Raw genomic sequence first — 18,054 nt, 5'->3', positions numbered from 1 at the left:
GAAGAGCCAAGATATGCTGCCAAGCATGTGATAACAAAAGCTACCTTAATTCATAAAACTGGCAAAACCACTCTGCTCTACCAATAAGGTGAAGCTTTCTAAAACTGGGGGCATTTTGATGCACTCAGAACTTTCGGGGTGCACCTCTGAGCCAGGGGAGCAAACAGGCCATGACACCACACAAGAGCAGCTGCTCCTTCCAAGAGATGTTTCCCAGATGAGTTCATCATTAGGAAGGGCTCTGAGCACAGGCTTCAGATTCTTTCTTTCATAACAACAAGTACAAGACCAGCCAGGAGTTTCCATGTGCCAGCTCAAGGTGGGATTGTGAAATTCTGAGCATTCGGCCTGTAGCAACTGAAGCTGGACACAAAACTATTACAGTCTTCCCTCTGTTCAATGCAAATAAATTCTACTGTTTCTGGAAAAAATGGTGATGGATTTATATACATATACATAGTGTATATGCATATTAATAAATAAAACTAAAAAGTATTGAAGTTATTCTTTTGTACTGGAAAACACGAAAATATCTCATAAAAGCAAAGATGACATTCCACAGACATTTCCCATTTTGTGGTTAAAGTTTATTTTGATCTAGTATCTATCTCCCTTGTTCTTGACTAACATAATACTGAACTTGTACTATCACACTTTCCCCATGGCAACATGCAATGACATTATAAACACAGAAACAGGAATTCCCTGTGCGACAAAAACCAGAAGTCACAGTTAGGAACAAAATCTTCATTCCAACACAAATAGCCTCAGTAATAGGAACAAATAACTATTGTCCATGACTCTCAGTTTATTAAAGACCTTTTCCAGTTTAATGTGAAATAAGAAATTGCCTATTTTAAGGACACTGCATTGCATCTGAATCAGGACTTTTAATACTGCAAAGCTTACTGCACCATAATTAGAATAAATGACTCCTGATTTAATTCTTGATTCAGAGAATCAATGTGCTGTCAAACAGAGCACAAGCAGCACACCAGAAAAGAGCTGTTCTAAACAAAAGCAATGAATGTATGTAGCTAGAGCTTTAGCAGCTCGGAAATATAATACAAATTTTGGTAGCCTTTTCAAGGAACCAAATTTTGAACATAGTCTCAATTTATTTTTTTAATCTATCGTCACCAAAGATCGTCTGGTCTTTAAATTCTAGTATTGTAGTATACATACATTCTGTGGGCAAGATAATTGACACCAGAGGACAGATACAGGTGCTGAGGGTATTAAAGGACAGGAATATGAAGTGTGAAACACCTTTGTTGTTGTTTTTTCTTTGGTTGGTTGGTTTTTGTCCTAAACTGTAGATTTCCTATACTGAGAACCACTTAATTTGTAAAGAAAGAATAAGCCTAATGTTTTATTAGTAAAGTAACTTCAGTGGGAAAATATGTTGAGTCAGTATGCAAAGTGTAATCCACAATCACATGGATAATCTACAAGAATATGCTAAATTAAATGCTATATTCACAGAAATTAATACCAGCATTTTGATAAAAGTGGACAAGAAAATGTCTGTGTTCAACTAAAAAGGAATTGCTTTTCCTTGCTCCTAGAAACTACTTCCTAAGCTCCATCTACTTCTTTAAATGTGTTGGTAATTTTATATAAATGACACATATAGATGTCTTTCTGAGTTGTTATATTCACAGAATACCCTCAGAAATTTTCAGAGAATATTTGACTGGGATAGCCAAGTCAAAATCAAATTAGTTACTTGTGGAAGGAACTAATTCTGCAGAGAGAGAAGGTCCATGCAGCAGATAAAAACACAGAGGACAAAGCAGAGCAGTAGCCATGCCCTTAAAACTGCATCACATTTGAAGTTCTCACAAAATATCTTTAAGTGGGTACCTTGGAATAAAAGAAAAAGGACAGGTAACCTGCACTGGTTCTGGGTGCTTTGATTACCCAGACTGAAAAGGGGCAATAGCAACAAGACAGCACAGCTGGGAGGCAAACTGAGAAAGCGAACCAAGGGCAGAGGCTGGAGAGGAAATGGAACTTCAACCACAGCAGTTTGACAGCATTTTCATCTACTACGGGTTCTTGACCACAGCACAAGATAAGCTGTTCAAGGATTTTTGGGAATTACATTCAGGATTTTTATGGGAAAACACAAACATCTTGGAAATGTTTCTTTCCATGGCTGGGAATGTACTCTTAACATACATCTGCCTCACTGTCTGTGAATGTCCTGCTGCACAGAATCAAACCCTACTCTGAACCCCTCCTCTTCAATTCCATCACAGATTCTGGAAACAAGTACTACTCAGGCAATGGGCCTCAACAAGAAAAGCACTTCTTACATTGGTTTAGCTGTACTGGATCTTTCACTTTTCCTCCAGGGAATGGGAAGTGTCTTCTCTGTGATGATTTCTGTTTTATGAGCCTTTCTATAGTCTCTCTTGTTAATCTGTTTTTTTAGAAGAAGCTCTCTTTTTTACACATCATCTCTCATGCAAGACAGCTATAAAATAGATGTGATCACCATAATTCAACACCTGGCCTTCAGGCACTTGAAGAATATCAATAACAGAGTTTTTTTCAAAAACTGGCTAGGATGAGTCATTTATTTTAAAATAATATTTGGAACAGAAAGAACTGCCTCTTTATGTTATCATTTAATAAATGTGCAGAGCAACTACTTAAACACAGGAAATATTCTTCCCACTGAACAGTACAAATTAGAAAACTGAATTTTCTTATTAGATTGATTATTTTAGCAAAATGCAATAATATTTCATAGCAACTATTTCAGCCTGACAACATCAGATATTAAATTAAACCACCATTATCATGACCTTAGATCTACCAGCAGATGAGATGGACATCTTGGATGAACTGTTTAAGAGAACATAACTGAAAAGGAAAGTAATCTGTAAATTATTTTACAATGGCAATTAATCCAACAAAAATACTGGCTTTCACCTCTTACTTCATAAAAAACATTATGTCTTTCAATAAAAGACCCCAATCTGGTGCTGAAGTGGTAAAATTAATCTAGTTGAGGTCATTATAGTGATACTCATACCATTAGGTGAACACAGATCAGAAAACTGTATTTTAAAATCCTTCATATAAGGATTTGGAGTCTTCCCTAAACAGCAACCTAAACCTTTTCACTAAGAGAGCAGGTATTTAGAAGACATTTAATCTCAAGGCATGGAAGCAGAGTTCAAAATTTGGGGTCTGATTTGAGAACAGAGATTTGGGGCAGATATGTGGAAAACCTTCAATATTACCTCAGTTCCTTATCTTTAAGCTGAGGATAAGTCACTCATTTCTTATCTGCATTATCATTTAATTATCCCAACTGAGAAGAAAGCTCATGAGAGAAGTCCAAGGTCTTCTGTTGCCTACTTATTCTGAGCTCTGATCTATGACTATTTGCATCAGGCTAGCACCTACAGCCTCCCTCTTATTATTCTAGAGGCTGTGCAAACATCAAAAAGATAGCCCTTAGCTTCAAAGAATTTATGATCTAATGAACTTTGATAAATTGCAGTAACCCCTTGGAAATGCACAGCACAGTTTCATTTAGTACCTCTGAGTGTTACTGATGAAAATCAATATAAAACATCGACCCTATTCTTCCTCATACACATCAAACAGTAAACACTAACACAAATAACAAGCTATAACCAGTACAAAATTAACAGAGTGCTCTGTTACACAGCACATACGCAGAATGCTTCAGCAGATTTTGAAGATAAAAAAACATATGAAGAGGTCCAACTTTCCCACCTGCTTCTCTTCAAAACCCAAAACTCAACCCCCAAACCCATAGCTAGTTTTAAAGCTTTTAAGATTTGAACATTAAGTATGCACATGCAATTTTGGAGAATGCTTTTTCATTTTGAGAATGTGTTTGCCTTTAAAAATTTCAGGTCCTCGATGCCTCATAAAGTGCAAGCTGGGATATGGCCTCTAAATTCTGACTTAAGAAGACCTACACATTCCTGATTTGAATAGATTTTTCCACAATAAACCTGTATTTATGAGTAAACAAGATTTCCCTCCTACCTAATCTTTTAACGCTAATTAACATGAATTGTTGAGTTACTTATCTGTCCTCCTAGTTTCTCCCTACTCAGAAGCATTGGGAGCTACAGCAATAGTACAAGATAGGGTTTAGGGACCTCTCTATTTCATGCTTCAAGTTGTCTGCTCCTTCAAACGCAACCCTTGGTTCCACACATTTCAAAGATTTGATGGACATCCTTGTTTCTACATTTTCCCTCTTTTCAGTAATACTACAGCAACAAATTGAAAAACTACTTGCAAAACAATAGGAACTGCCTTAAAGAGCAATAGGAACTTTCCTTAAAGGTTCAGAATGAAGAGAATATTAGCTATGGAAATACAGAAGAAAAAAAAATGAGGGTTTAGGCCAATATAACCCATCACTCTCTTTTAGGAGCAAATAATAATTCCTAGTGAAAATGCAAAACATTTCAACAAAACTTTACAAATTACTTAAAGCAAATATTCCTCCTTTGCTACGTTCCAAACCAGAAATTATTAGTTCCTCTATTAAGTTACACCTAATATTCTCATGTTCAAAGTTCAAGATGCTTTTTAAAACAGGCCAAGATTGGTTTGACACTTTCTGAGCCAGAGTAATCTGAAGGAGGCATTTCTGAGAGAAATATTCACTGCAGTCCAGGATCCACAGCTGTCTAGTGTACATTCCTATTTTATTAAAGTTAATAAAGTCAGAGACTGCAGCTGGTGGTTTGTCTGATGGTTTATTGAGAATGAATCCTCATGGAGATCAGCATATGTGAAACTTTACCTGAATAGTGAACAGCCTGGCTGTTGGAGAGATTCCTGTAGTCTTGTTTTTGTTTTTAAAATTGGATCTCCTTGTAGAAGTTTCTGTTAAAAATCTTGTGCCATTCTCTTATTTTCTACAAACCAGCTCTGTTTCTAGTTTATAGGAAGGCTGAGAACAAATATGGGAGATAGGAAAGAGTAATTCATCTGCAGGCCTGATTTAATTTAAAGCAAGCCAATCTATAAACAGCTGTGGGCCACCTAGCCCACGAGTACAATAATCCAGATGTTTGAACCCTACAGCCTATTAATTCCAGTGTCAGACATGCAACTCACTTGCTACTTGACAGTGCAGAGCCTGAAAGGCTTTCTTAAAGCAACCTCACATTCCCACAGCTGACAGCTCTCATGGAAATAGAGCTGCAGGAGGAATCCCGGAGGACATGCTAATTAGGCTAATTGGCAGTTTCAAGCAGGCTTAAGGAGAGGCAAGGGAATATATATGAGCAACAGAGAAGGAACAAAGACAGATGTAGAGGGTTGAGTAAATCTTTGTTGGCCCTAAGGTCTTTGTACACTCTTTTTTGCTTTGTTAATTCTGACTTGACAGACCTCTGAGTCTTACTCAGTTGTCTTGAACAGACAGATCACTCACTGCTCCTTAGTCAGTGAGTGCCTGCTCTTATCCAGGCCTGAGGAACTCATGACTCGGAGCATCACAATAAAGTGAAGATTAATACTCAAATACTAACTTAGTCTTTCTCTGAAGAATAGGAAAATGACATTGTAAAAGCTGCTACAAAGCTTCTAATGATTTGAGACTTTTGTCTCAACAATCTCATTGCTCACCTCTTTGGAGACATTGCCAGGGAAGGCCAGTGATGCAACTGTTCAAAACATACTTTTAAACTTGTAGTTAACACGGTGTCTTTAGAAATACGCTTCAGATGCTGTGTTCAATACTAAATCATAGAATCATTTAGGCTGAAAAGGGCCTCTAAGATCACTGCATGCAACTGTTAACCCAGCACTGCCATGTTCACTGCTAAACCATGTCCCTAAGTGCCACATCCACATGTTTTTTTGAACACTTTCAGGGCTGGTGATTCCACCACTTCCCTAGAAAGCCTGTTCCAATGCTTCACCACCCTTTCAGTGAAGAAAGTTTGCCTAATATCCAACCTAAATCTCCCCTGGCACAACTTGAGGCCAATTCCCTTTGTCCTGTCACTTGTCACCTTAGAGAAGACACCAACCCCCACCTGTCAACAACTTCTTTTCAGGTACATGTAGAGAGCAATAAGGTCTTCCCTCAGCCTCCTTTTCTCCAGGCTAAACAGCTGGGGAGCATCTGGGGCTCCCTCAGCAGCTCCTCACAGGACTTGTTCTCCAAATGCCATATTATGCATTGCTGTTGAGAGTTGCTATTACTACTACAGAAAAACTTCCACTTGCATTTTCTACAAAAACAAATATATTCTACTTTCAGAACTTGTTGGATTAACACTTGAACACATGACTGTTCTACATTCCAACAAACAGCTTTCTACACTGAGAATCACAATTTAGAAGAATAACCTAATAATAATAATAATAATAATCTACATAAAGAATAATAATTTATACAACAAAAATAATGTAAAGAATGTACCTGCCACAGGTTGGGTCTCAAGTACTCTGTTCTTCACCAGTGTGCTCTGTTAATCCTACCATCCACACAAGTCTTCCATGCCAGAGAAATCAATACCACAGAATCCCCTGCCGTGGATTTTCAAACTTAACCAAAACAATATACATACTTAGGAAATCAAATCTTGTAGTAAAAGGTTGCAAAAAGCTTTGAGCCTGAAAGAAGCTTACCATACATATATAAACTACGTGCCCCATAATCCAGAAGTCATATCAATTCCAGGAGTTTCACATTCCAACCCCTCTGCAACTGATTTCTAAGATGAAATAGAGCAACAACAACCCATTCTTGAAGTAAAACAAAACAGAAGGCTTAAAATTACACCTAGGCCTGATTCTTCCCCATATCTAAACAAAGTGAGGAACCTGGAAATACCTGTGCTCCAGAAACTTCAGAATCCTAGTTCCTAAAGCTGAGCACAGCCCTCTGCCACCCAGAGACCAGCTCTGCGTAAGCAGCAACATTCAGCAATTCTCTGTGTGGGCTCCCCAACAGGGATACTCTTTAGGCCCTGCAGGGTAAATTAAGCCCCGGTAGTTCTATTGTTTCCCTTAAGCTGCATTCACACTTGGAAGCTTAAACTAAGCCTGACTTCAGTGTGAAAGGTTACTAGACCAACTGTTATGGTCATTGAAGCCTCTTAGTAAGACACCAACATCACATTTTCTCTTAAAGCCATGGGACAGGCAGCAATCAGCTAGACTTCGTAATTCCCAAAAGCATTCCTGCATCCCTGAACAGCTGACTGAGCATCCAGCTACAGCTGGCACAGATACAAGGAGAGGGTGTGGAAGGGGGACATGAGACAGGCAACATAGAAGGAATACAGATGTATTTTCCAGGCATGCAAGGATGAATTTAGAAAAGCCAAACCTCAGCTGGGGTTGAAAGTGGTGAGGAATGTGACAGGGAAGGTGATGGTCAGGAGACACGGAGCTGCACTTGTTCAGCCTGAAGGTGATGAGTCTGGTGTATACATGTGCATGTGTGTGTAAGGCTGGGAGTCACAAGCTGCAGAAAATTATTACTAGAAATAAGGAAAAAAAAAAGTCAGAATGGTAGGGAGTATGTCCTGGAACTGGCTGATGAGAGGCTCTGAATCTCTGCCTTTAGTGGCATTTAAAGCTCAATTGCATAAGGTTCTGTTTTGTATCACCTGGCTTAGAAATCATTTCTTAGATGGGAATCAACCAGATCATCTCCAGAGGATCCTTCCAACTTATATTACACTAGATTCTTCCATTTCAACTCCCAAAGCAAATCCTAATCCAAACACAGAACAGCCAAGGGACAACCCCAACATTCAAGGATACATAGGACACTCCCCCTTCCTAAAATTGAGGGTGTTTCAAAGTTCAACAATGAGCTAAATCTTTTGCAGTTTTGTATTTTCAATCCAGATAATAGTTGTTAGATATTTTATCAATGTGCAAAATAACTGATTCTAGAATTTTCTACTAAAATAAATATATATATATCTAAAACTCTTAAGCTGTTTCAAAATCATTTTTCTTTAATGAGAGAAGTGAAAATTAGACTGCTCAAAGTCAGAGATGATGAAAAAGACTGTAATTAAGCAGCCAGGGTGCTAAATAAATGGATGTGATGGCAATTTATGTGAGAGAAACAAACTGCTTGGATACAAGGAAAAGCTAAAACTTGCTCAGGATAGGGAATACTCTAGGGCTGTGCCAGATTACACATTGGCTTCAATGTAGTCAAGGGGCTCTATGACATTTTTAACATCTTACTGCATTACTGAGAGAGGGACCCCAATTACTTCTCAGATCCTATGCTGAATGTCATTAATTGGTATGAACTATTTGTGATTCCTGCCAAGAAACTCCAGCTTCCATAACTTACTTGCGTTGCAAATGTTTCATAGTTGTAACTGAAGTCACGTCACACAGTACTCAGAAATTTCAAGGAAAATGGAGCTTAAAGAAAAGCCCAAAGGATGACAGGCAGAACCTTAAAGAAGGTGAGAGCCCTGGACAACAGATCAAGAGCTACCATTTTGCCCTTCAGTTGGAGTTTATAAAGTATTGGCAAACATGACCACTGTTTTTTATCTCACTTCCCCAATTAAATTAACTCCTGTTAATTTTTTTTTTTAACTAGCACCTACCAAAAATATTTCACTGAAACACATATGCCCTATTGGTTCCTCTTCCTGAAAAAGGAAAGAAATGAAACATTATCTATTATATTAAACTGCTTGGAATTATTATACACAAATGGAATTTAAGGAAGAAACACTGGAATTGCTCATGAATTTTATTTATTTGAAGGAGATCATCTTCTGGAGAGTAAGAAACAAAGTCTGTTGAGAGTACCTGTTGTAGACTTTAAATCTTTTGTATTTCATTTACATGTTTATTCATATTTGGTATAATGAGCCCCAAGTTTAATTACTGTAATGTATCAGAAATAACTAAGAAGCTCAATTTTGCATTCCCTTGTAAAATTACAATTTTAAGCTTTCCTATCTCAGTTTGGTATTTTCACAATACTGATTTTTTCTGTGCTTAAACACTAAATTAATTATGATCACATGCAAGAGATTTTGGTACTCTAATGAAATTTAATTAAGTTATTAATTCTAATTATAAAATATTTAAAGCAGGAAACTTCATTATTTTTCATAATGCTCCCTTCTACTGCAGTAGTTTCTAATTTTCAATATTTTTGTGTTCTGTTTGAAATATCTTGCTATATCTAACTTCACCACATGTCTTAAATATACCTTTTAATAGTGTGCCTTGGACCTCTGCTGACTTGGGAACGCTACATACAATTTACCATTTTTTCATGACTTTTAATGACACAGTCATGAACATTCTGCTCAATGCTGACTGGATAGAAAAAGAGAATTGCTATAGCAATAGCAACAAAAACTGTAGTAGAAGTGCAGTTTATGCCACAAAAATGTGGCTTTGATACTGTACATTAATGATAGCAAAATACAGATATTCAAAAGACATAACTGCACCTAGAGCCCTGCTACAGTAATTACATCATTTGACCTCTGAACCTTGTCCAGAAGAGTATTAGTTGCCATTCCTTGATGATAAAAAAAATACATGGAATAAGAAATTACATACAGTTTAAAATCTAAATAAACTGTTGATTGTCCTACAGCTAAGGCTAATAGTTTCAGGTACTGCCAAGGGAAGTCTTTTATTACAGAATCACAGAATCATTTGGGTTGGAAAAGACCTCCAAGATCATAAAGTGTGACCATTAGTAATTCCTTTTTTGCATTGTTCATTTAGCTTAAAAATTTCAAATTGAAGCTACTACATCAAAAATCGAATATGCAGCTGACAATACAAGAACTTTGACAGTGAGTGTGAAGCAAGCATTAGGCCAGTGGCTGTGTGAGCACTGGGGAGCCAAGGCATCTCTTGGCAAAACATCCTCCCAAGGGTTTACCGTGCCATCACTTGTCATGTGAAAGAGCAGCCCTTCTGCAAGGTCAGAGCCACTGACCCCCTGCCTGACCAGCAGCCAGTGTCAACACCAGGCTGGCAAAGCAGAATCTCTCATCTGCAAAATGGAAAGCTGTGCATGTGGAAGTTTGATATAAGCCAAAAAATAAGCGAGTGCCTCTAAAGGGGATTACAGACACAAATACTACAGAGAGACACAGTAAACATTGCTGGCTGGGGCAGTGTCAGCTTTGGATTGGCAGAAAGGCACCACTCGGTGGTTACGTGATGACAACAACCAGTCCTTTTTAAAGGCTTCAGTCTTATTCCATTATAAAGTCACACTTTGATCACTTTTGTTTTGCAGAAAGGAAACTGGTCTCAAATCAAGAGAATTAACTTAAGGGCAAAAGAGAACTTTTTTCCTTAGAGTACAGAAAATAATACATCTCTTCTTCATTAAGGAACATTATAGAAAAAGTTGTCACAGAAGAGGAATTTGGGGTTGCCTTAGAATTTTATATCCTGTTGGCATTAAAACTGTCATGCCACTACATCAAAATGAGTCCAAATTTGATACTGTACTATAAAAATTCTAAATTATCTTTCTGGGGGAAAAAAACCTGTGTGATCAATATGCTTTCATTTAGAGTGACACAGGTAAGAACAATATAGGACCACGAACTGATGTCAAAATTCTGGCTTCAATAAACCAAGGTTTCATATCCATAGCTTGCTGAAGTATGGGAAGTCTTATTATCAATGCCTTCTGGTAGACCAAGACATCAGTAAGATAAGAAAAAAAAAGAACCCAAGAAAAAACACTAAACAAACAAAAGTGACTGTAACAGAACAAAAGCAAACAAAACCAAAGAGGGAAAATTTCAGTTTGTCCCTGTCCCCCCACCCAAATAGAAAACCCTAAAGCCCAAATCCTCATGGGTTTACACCATGCAAACTATGCCAAAATCAGCAAATTTTAAAATAGCAAAGTAGGAGTGGGTGTGTTGGAAAAGAGAGAGAAATTCAAGATACTTTTATATTTAAGGGCTTCCTTAGGAGACTCATGGCTCCTGGATTTTACTTCTGAAAAAACTAGGCTCATGTTTTCTTGCAAAGAGGATTACGGCCATAAATCATCCTGAGGGTGTATGTTCTAAGAGATAACAAGACGTTACTAATTCTCTGTTAAAAAGTCCTCTCCAATTTGTAGAAAAAAGGGCCAGTTGTCAATATTGCAGGGTTCTTTAATCTCCAGTTAACTTTGCTAGGATTTTTTTTTTAATAAGGTAACAGTCAACTCAGGAACTGCGCTTCATCAACAAGCTGTCTTAAGAATCAACAGAATCTCATCTTTCCCAGTAAGCTCTCTGTGTTCTGATCATCTCAGAAGGTTAGTGTCAGAGAAACTAATTTTGTGTCTTATAAAGAACAGAAATCACTTTTCCACCCACAGTAATCTGCATCCAGAAAACTATAGAGTAGAATACAGCTCACTTGCTCGTGAACAAAAAGCATCTCTCATATTACTTTCCATCAAATTGATTTGATTTTCTGAACATGTCATTCTTCCCTCACATGATTATTTTTTGAAATAAATCAGATCAAGTGTTGTTTTTTCTTCCCAACAAATATGGAAGACATACGAACTGAATGTTAGAGAATTGGAAATGGAACAATACGAACATTTTGGGGAAAAATCAATGAGTCTTGTTCAATACTTGTGTTATTAAGGTTTTCTGAAGCTTTTAGTCATTATCTCACAAGGTAGTTACAAGTTATGAAATCAATGAGACATTTCACTTAAAACCCAAAATCCTGCAAACCTCAAATAAGGTACTGATAGATGCATACTTTCCTCTTAAAGTGCAAAATATGGCAAAACTTAATGAGAACTGATGTGGAAATATCATCTAGATTTATTAATACTATGCCTGCATATGCCAGCTAACTTCATAAAAGCTGTGCAAATATATTCCAGGTGTCCATAAAAAAACAGGGTAGGGAATCCCATACCCTTTACAATCCAGTTACAGAGCAGAGCAACATGTTGCTTGCTTTGAATCAAATAACTGATTTTCTACTGTGATTCTAGGGAAAAACTGGGTTAACTTTCTTAAAAAGAAAAAAAGCAAAAAAACCAAACACCATAACCAAACTCCAAGCCCACATACCCACATATGTGGTATTAAAATTGCAGTTTCCTGCAAGTGTTCTGACAGATCTTAGAGCACACCAGCACAAAGGTCAAGGAGGTCCTGGAATAAACAATAAACAGGAGCAGAGCTGGAGAGGACGCTTAGGCACGTTATCAGCCTAAAAAACTGGAAAGACATTTTGGACCAAGAGTCTTCCTAACCAGGCTGAGAGCAGACTTCCTTTAGATAGGAATTCTCCATCCTTTCCTTCTGCTCCAGAAGTTGCTACTGCTGTTGTTTATACAATTACCACCCTCTTGCCACCATTTTCTTTATTCTAATTCTTTTTTTGCATAGCTGCATTGACACCTACTCACCAGATATGCTCTTAAGCAAGACAATGAAACATGAAAGAGGAGGGAGGTTTCCTTTTTTCTCTCAAAGACCAGGAATGAACAGACATTGTTCAGTGCTTTGAAAAAACTCACAGCTTCAGCTTGCTCTTAAAACAGATGGCACAGTCACCACAGCAAGTATATCCTCCCTCTCAAAAAGTGTAATATAAAGCCAAGGTGTCTGGCAAGGCTATCCAGTTAAATGGTAATGCGTCCTTTGGACAAGAATTCCGTTTGAGAACATACACAATAAAAACACGTTCAAAACCTGGCAACTGGGAGAATGAGACTCCACTTTCCACTACAGATACTTGCTCAGTGTGCGGCAGTGCTAAGCAAAAGAAAATTGAAAACACAAAAGCAGGGAACACTCATGTAGAAACCTGAGTTCTGGCCTGTGAAACAAATATTTTCAATATATATTAAGAAATATAAATTTTTGATGTTAAGAATTTTCACATTGATTTTTCATTAAGACTACTTTAAGAATTTTTTTTATATTAAGAAATACCAATCATAAGAGAATTTAATCCAGAACAGCCCACAATAGAATTTTATTGTATTATACTCTCAGTTTGAGCAAGTAATTGCAGATTACTCAGTTTACTCTGAGTCATGCTGATGGCTGCATATTCTCTCCTCATTTTAGCAAACTATTTTCTAAGCTGATATTTAGGTATTTAGGTACCTTTAGGTTCTAAGGTGTTTTGGTAAGATACATCTGTCAGCAGATGTCAATATACAAATTGAAGCATTACTTATACATACTTATCTCACTGTAATTGGGATAAGAAAATAAAAGTAAGGCTTTTGATTTTACTGTGCAAAAATGCCATTATTATTCTAACACATTATTTCCTGAGTATGTGACATTTCAATATAGCCAACAGATAGGATTGCCTTTGATATTGTTCAAAAGAAGTTCGTGCTGTTAATTTTAATAATACTGTAAGCATACAGCCTGGTGTTAAATTCCTTTGCACTCAAAATTTCCATCCATTAAAAAAAAACCAGCATCAAGCACAGGAAGAACACTAGTTTGCTTTCTAGTAAACCATAAATGAGAACAAGAATCAATTGACCATTAAAAACAGAACATTTTCACCTGCAAAACAGACATTTACTAAGTTTGTCTTCATTATTTCATCTGGAAAATCCACATCTCTGCAGTTTTCAAGTTAAAAACAAGATAGAACATGCTGTGTTCTAAAGGTATGAGGAGAAAACTTCATATTTTCTTACCTTTGCATTATAGGGAATATAATGCTTTGATAAGGCTTCAGGAGTGTGCATCCATGTTTTGTCTACAGAAAAGCAAAATAAAAAAGCACTGAATGGGTTATCCAATCATTAACTTAGATATAATAATATCTCTGTGGAAAAGATAACAATCCTCCTCTTACTCAGAAAACTGTGTGAAGTAGTTACTGGTGCTGGAGGGAAATATCTCACACCTTCCCATACACTTCGATGAAAGAACCTGCTTCTTTCTCTTGGGCACACTTCCTACTTTAACCAACTTTATTTTCCCTAAGAATCACAACTCCTCCCCCCAAATGCATTAATTGGTCTAAGGTTGTTTGCTGTTTCTGCCTCAGATCAGTATTTTCTGCATCCTGCTGTTTGAAGCACTGACGGCATCTTGTGCCTCTAATGATGTTTTTTTGATGAATTATGTGCTTTTTCTGATGAATTATCAAAACATTAAGGGGACAAAAAAAATTATCCAAGCTGTAACTGACAGAAGAAAGCCCTAATCCTCACAAAACAAAAAGGATGCACATCAGATTCGTAAATTTTAGATCTGATTTATAAGCTCAGATCCTCTGTAATTCTTCCTATACATTTGCTAAACAAATTTGTATATTCTCCTTTAACGTTCACATTCCAAGACTGTGTTATTCTCTTACTTTTCCTGCTGCATGGTGACATAATTTTGTAATTTTTTGTCAAATACATCTTCCCCTCTTATTTTAATGGCCTTTTTGAATGTTCTACACAATTTAAGGTGTAACTCCAAATATTAAGAAAAAGCTTCTTTTTAATTACAATCTTAGAAACAATTTTTCAAAGTTTTCTTATTTGAGAGCATTTAAGAAAACAAAAATATTCCAAAATACTAAATTTGCATAATCACACATTTGGGAGAATCTATAACTCCAATCAGTATTTTATACGACATATATTGAACATTTAGTAGTAGTTTCTAACTTGAGACTATCCTGGTTTAAATTAGCATGAATTAAAGTCACAAATCTGGAACTCTATTGAATTAAGTAAGAGAATAACAGCTTAAAGCAAAATTCTACCCTTGGATGCTCACAATTTCCTTTGCCTTTATGGGGAGTTGCAGTTACAGTAATTACTAACTTTTTTGTTAGCAACGCATAAGGACAATAAAATTCCATTCATTTCAAACTGTTAAAGAGCGAAAGCTGTGACATTCATTAACACTAAAGCAATAATTGAATATTTTAGAATATGCAGAAGCAAGAAAACAGTTAAACAAGATATTTACCAGTCATCACTGTAACAGGATCAGAACTGCAAAGCTGGGAGAATGTTTTTTTTCCCTAAGCAAGTTCCATTCTAGATGGCACTAATGTTCAGTTCCATTACTGAAGACTGATATTATCACTTCTTAATTAAGGAAGAATGATTTGCCCATTCAGCAGCACCCAGGAGGATGATTAAAGTGGCTCTTCCTTTCAACTGTGGCTTGTGATTGGACTGCTGGAATCAAGAACTCATTTCCCAGAATATTTTAACACCTGAAACCAGATCTCTACTTTAACATAGTAGCAAAAGCTGATGTTATCTGAAAGGGCAAAATAACCATCCCAGTGAATTTGTGAATTAGGACTGGTAGAATAAAGCCTGTCAGCCCAGGAGATGACCCGAAGCCCAATCAAGCAGCTGGTCACCAGGCTCGCTGGCAAGGCCAGGCACGGGGGAGCTGGCACTCAGGACAGGACTGCTCACTGCCCCAGCCTGCTCAGTGAACACCTGCACAGGGCCAATGTCAGCTCCTCCAGCTGCATTCACATTGCTAACACCAAGGGTTAATTTACCCATTTCCTGCACATCACTGTTTACTAGCTTCAGCAGGCATAGTGTCACGTCTATACATTTATAAAGCAAAATCTAGTAAAAATAGAGCACTGAACCTCTCAAGGAAATTACAATAGTTCTCCACTCATTTTATGTCTAGTACCCAAACAAACAAGTGACAGAGCTGTGGCTTCTAAAGCAATTTTACAAGCAGATAAATGGCAAGACAGGTACCATCAAAACTATTCCTTGCAAATGTTTCTTCCTCCCTTCTACGCATCAGGGAAAATCCAAACCTGAAAAAAATGCTGTTTAGTTTGGGAGTCAAGTGTGAAATGCTGGTCTTAATTCAGCATCAGATAATCTTTCCAATACTATTATCATGTACTTAAAGTGGTTCTATGAAATCATAAGGTTGCCTACCAGCCTCCAGCAGTAATGTTACAGAGATTCCAGCAAGGAGTAACACTGCTGCGCAAGTGTTGCCGTAACTGTTGGTACCCCTAACTGGGAGGAAGATCAGCAAATATGGACAGGTGCTGTCAGCTCAAAATATAATCAGTAACTTAACAGGGTACCGAAAGACACTCCAGGATTCTTGTGCTATTAGTTAAAATAGTCCAACATTCACATGTAGATCCACAGACACTGTGACACAGGTACTGAAGATTTCCATTGACAATGGAAATCCATTTCTTAGAGGCAAGTAATAATTACAGAGTGGTAGCACTTTGGAAAGAACTTTTAATGCTAAACTAAATCAATACAAAGCAAAATTCAGGCTGAGAGCAAAGACGTGCAAAAAATCATGCAAGCTGTTATGGGGTAGTTTGTTACCAGCCTCTCCTTCTGAATTGTAAGGTCTGATTTTGGATTTATACCACCCTCAGGAGCTGTTTGAAATACTGCTTAGAATTAGTTTGATTTCACAGCAGTTGAGAAAGACTAAATTTCAGACATTTTGCATGCAATAAACCAGAAAAACATGAAAAAAGAAAATCTATAAAATAAGTATTGGTCAAATATCTGATGTAGATATGGCTTGTGGTTTGCATGATCCCTCACCTAATTTAATTTTTAAGGAGTTTTCACAGCTTGAAGCTTAATTATTCATTCTGAAGCAAAAAGCAAAATATGAAACCCTACAATGAAAATCACAGTTCATATTATTATTTTATTAGATACACCGCAGCAAGAGTTCTAGACACTTCCCAGCTAAATAAAACAGTAAGTCCTAAAGAAAGGACTGAAAGCCCTGATAAAACCAAACCTGACAACCACATGCATCTAATGTTAACCGTAATAGAAAGTGAAAAGACTTATGCTATTACACTGGGTGAAAACCACAGTTATTTTAGATCTTGTCTGAAGTTCCTAATCTAGGTTGCCTTAGAGTTTACATTAAAGTTATTAATTTTTAAAAGTGCTTGGTTGTTTTTGAGAATTATGAGGTTTTGAGAATTATGAGTTTGACCATTCAGAGTCCCGTAAAACCTATGCTTAACTGAGGTATGAGAAATTCAAAGATGTGTGAGTACGTGGTGGTTTTGCCACACACACTGCATGAAACAAGAGGTGCGAAAAAGGGTCACCACTCTGATTTCAAGGACACGGGTAAATCACAGCCCTTATTAAGCAGGATTGGCAATCCTGTGTGGAGCCTCTCCACAACACCTCAGCATGTGCATGGTGTGCTCAGTGTGTGGCATAGGCACAGAGAGCCCCCGGAGCAACAGCACAGCAGCCTATGCAGTTTTTAAGGGAATTTGACTTGGGTGAGAGCTTCTCGGGTTTTGTTCCCTGCCAGCACACACCACTCTGCTAAGGGAAAGCTGTATCAAGTTAACGCAGGAAGACCCAAGGGTCTGACAGACTGAATTGCAAGAGTGGAGAGAGGAGCTGGGCACTTCCTTAGGCAGAGAATTAATACTGCTCTGAATTGGGACACGTCTCCTTTCTAACCCCCTGAATCATGCCAGCCCCATATCATTAAAAAAGGGGAGGTTCCTTTGCAATCTGCATTTCACACCAACTGTTGGTCCCACACAGCCGGGGGGCCCCGTGTGTGAGCCATTGCAGAGGCCTCAGCAGCACTGAAGAGCCAGGGAAGGGGGACGTGCTGACAAATCACACACTGAAGGCAACAGACTCGGAGACTTCATCAAGTACCCAGAACAACTGTGCTGCACTTAAGGGAGGATGACATTAGGTTAGATAACAGCACAGCTGACCATTTATCTACCAAAAAGGAAAGCGATAGCAGTGCCAAGAAATTGTTCTCCCTTTGAGATTAATGTCTCTGCATATTACTGCCCAAAGAGATTGTAGAACAGAACATTCACAGTGCAGCTTTAGTTAACTGCCTCCCTAAACCCTACTATCATTATTAATTCAGTATCATTAAGTAACATTAACTAATTAATGTTTCTAAAGTGTTTATCAAAGCACACGAGACCAAGTGGCCATTCATTTAGTATGATGAAAAGAGAAAGACTCTGATTTTAACTTTTTCTGTTTTAGTGCCACAGTGAAAATACAGTAATTTCTAAAAGGTAGAA

General features: G+C 37.5%; 1 protein-coding gene across 4 annotated transcripts in view; it reads right to left on the bottom strand.

Annotated features, from left to right (window-relative positions):
• The window catches only part of GULP1 (GULP PTB domain containing engulfment adaptor 1), a 151,216-nt gene that overhangs the window by 52,705 nt on the left and 80,457 nt on the right, over positions 1-18,054 (bottom strand). For 3 of the 4 annotated variants that reach the window (XM_082285495.1, XM_082285497.1, XM_082285498.1), the window contains exon 3: positions 13,688-13,749. In XM_082285495.1, the coding sequence (XP_082141621.1) occupies positions 13,688-13,749 (62 nt within the window). Of the gene's footprint in view, positions 1-12,086; positions 12,161-13,687; positions 13,750-18,054 lie in introns of those variants that run through there. The other variant, XM_082285496.1, reaches the window with a different exon arrangement.

The sequence above is a fragment of the Coloeus monedula genome, assembly GCF_965178545.1.
Source record: "Coloeus monedula genome assembly, chromosome: 7".
NCBI classification, from domain to species: domain Eukaryota; kingdom Metazoa; phylum Chordata; class Aves; order Passeriformes; family Corvidae; genus Coloeus; species Coloeus monedula.
Note: the sequence above shows the minus strand (reverse complement) of the source record. Positions and strands in the feature narration are given on the sequence as shown.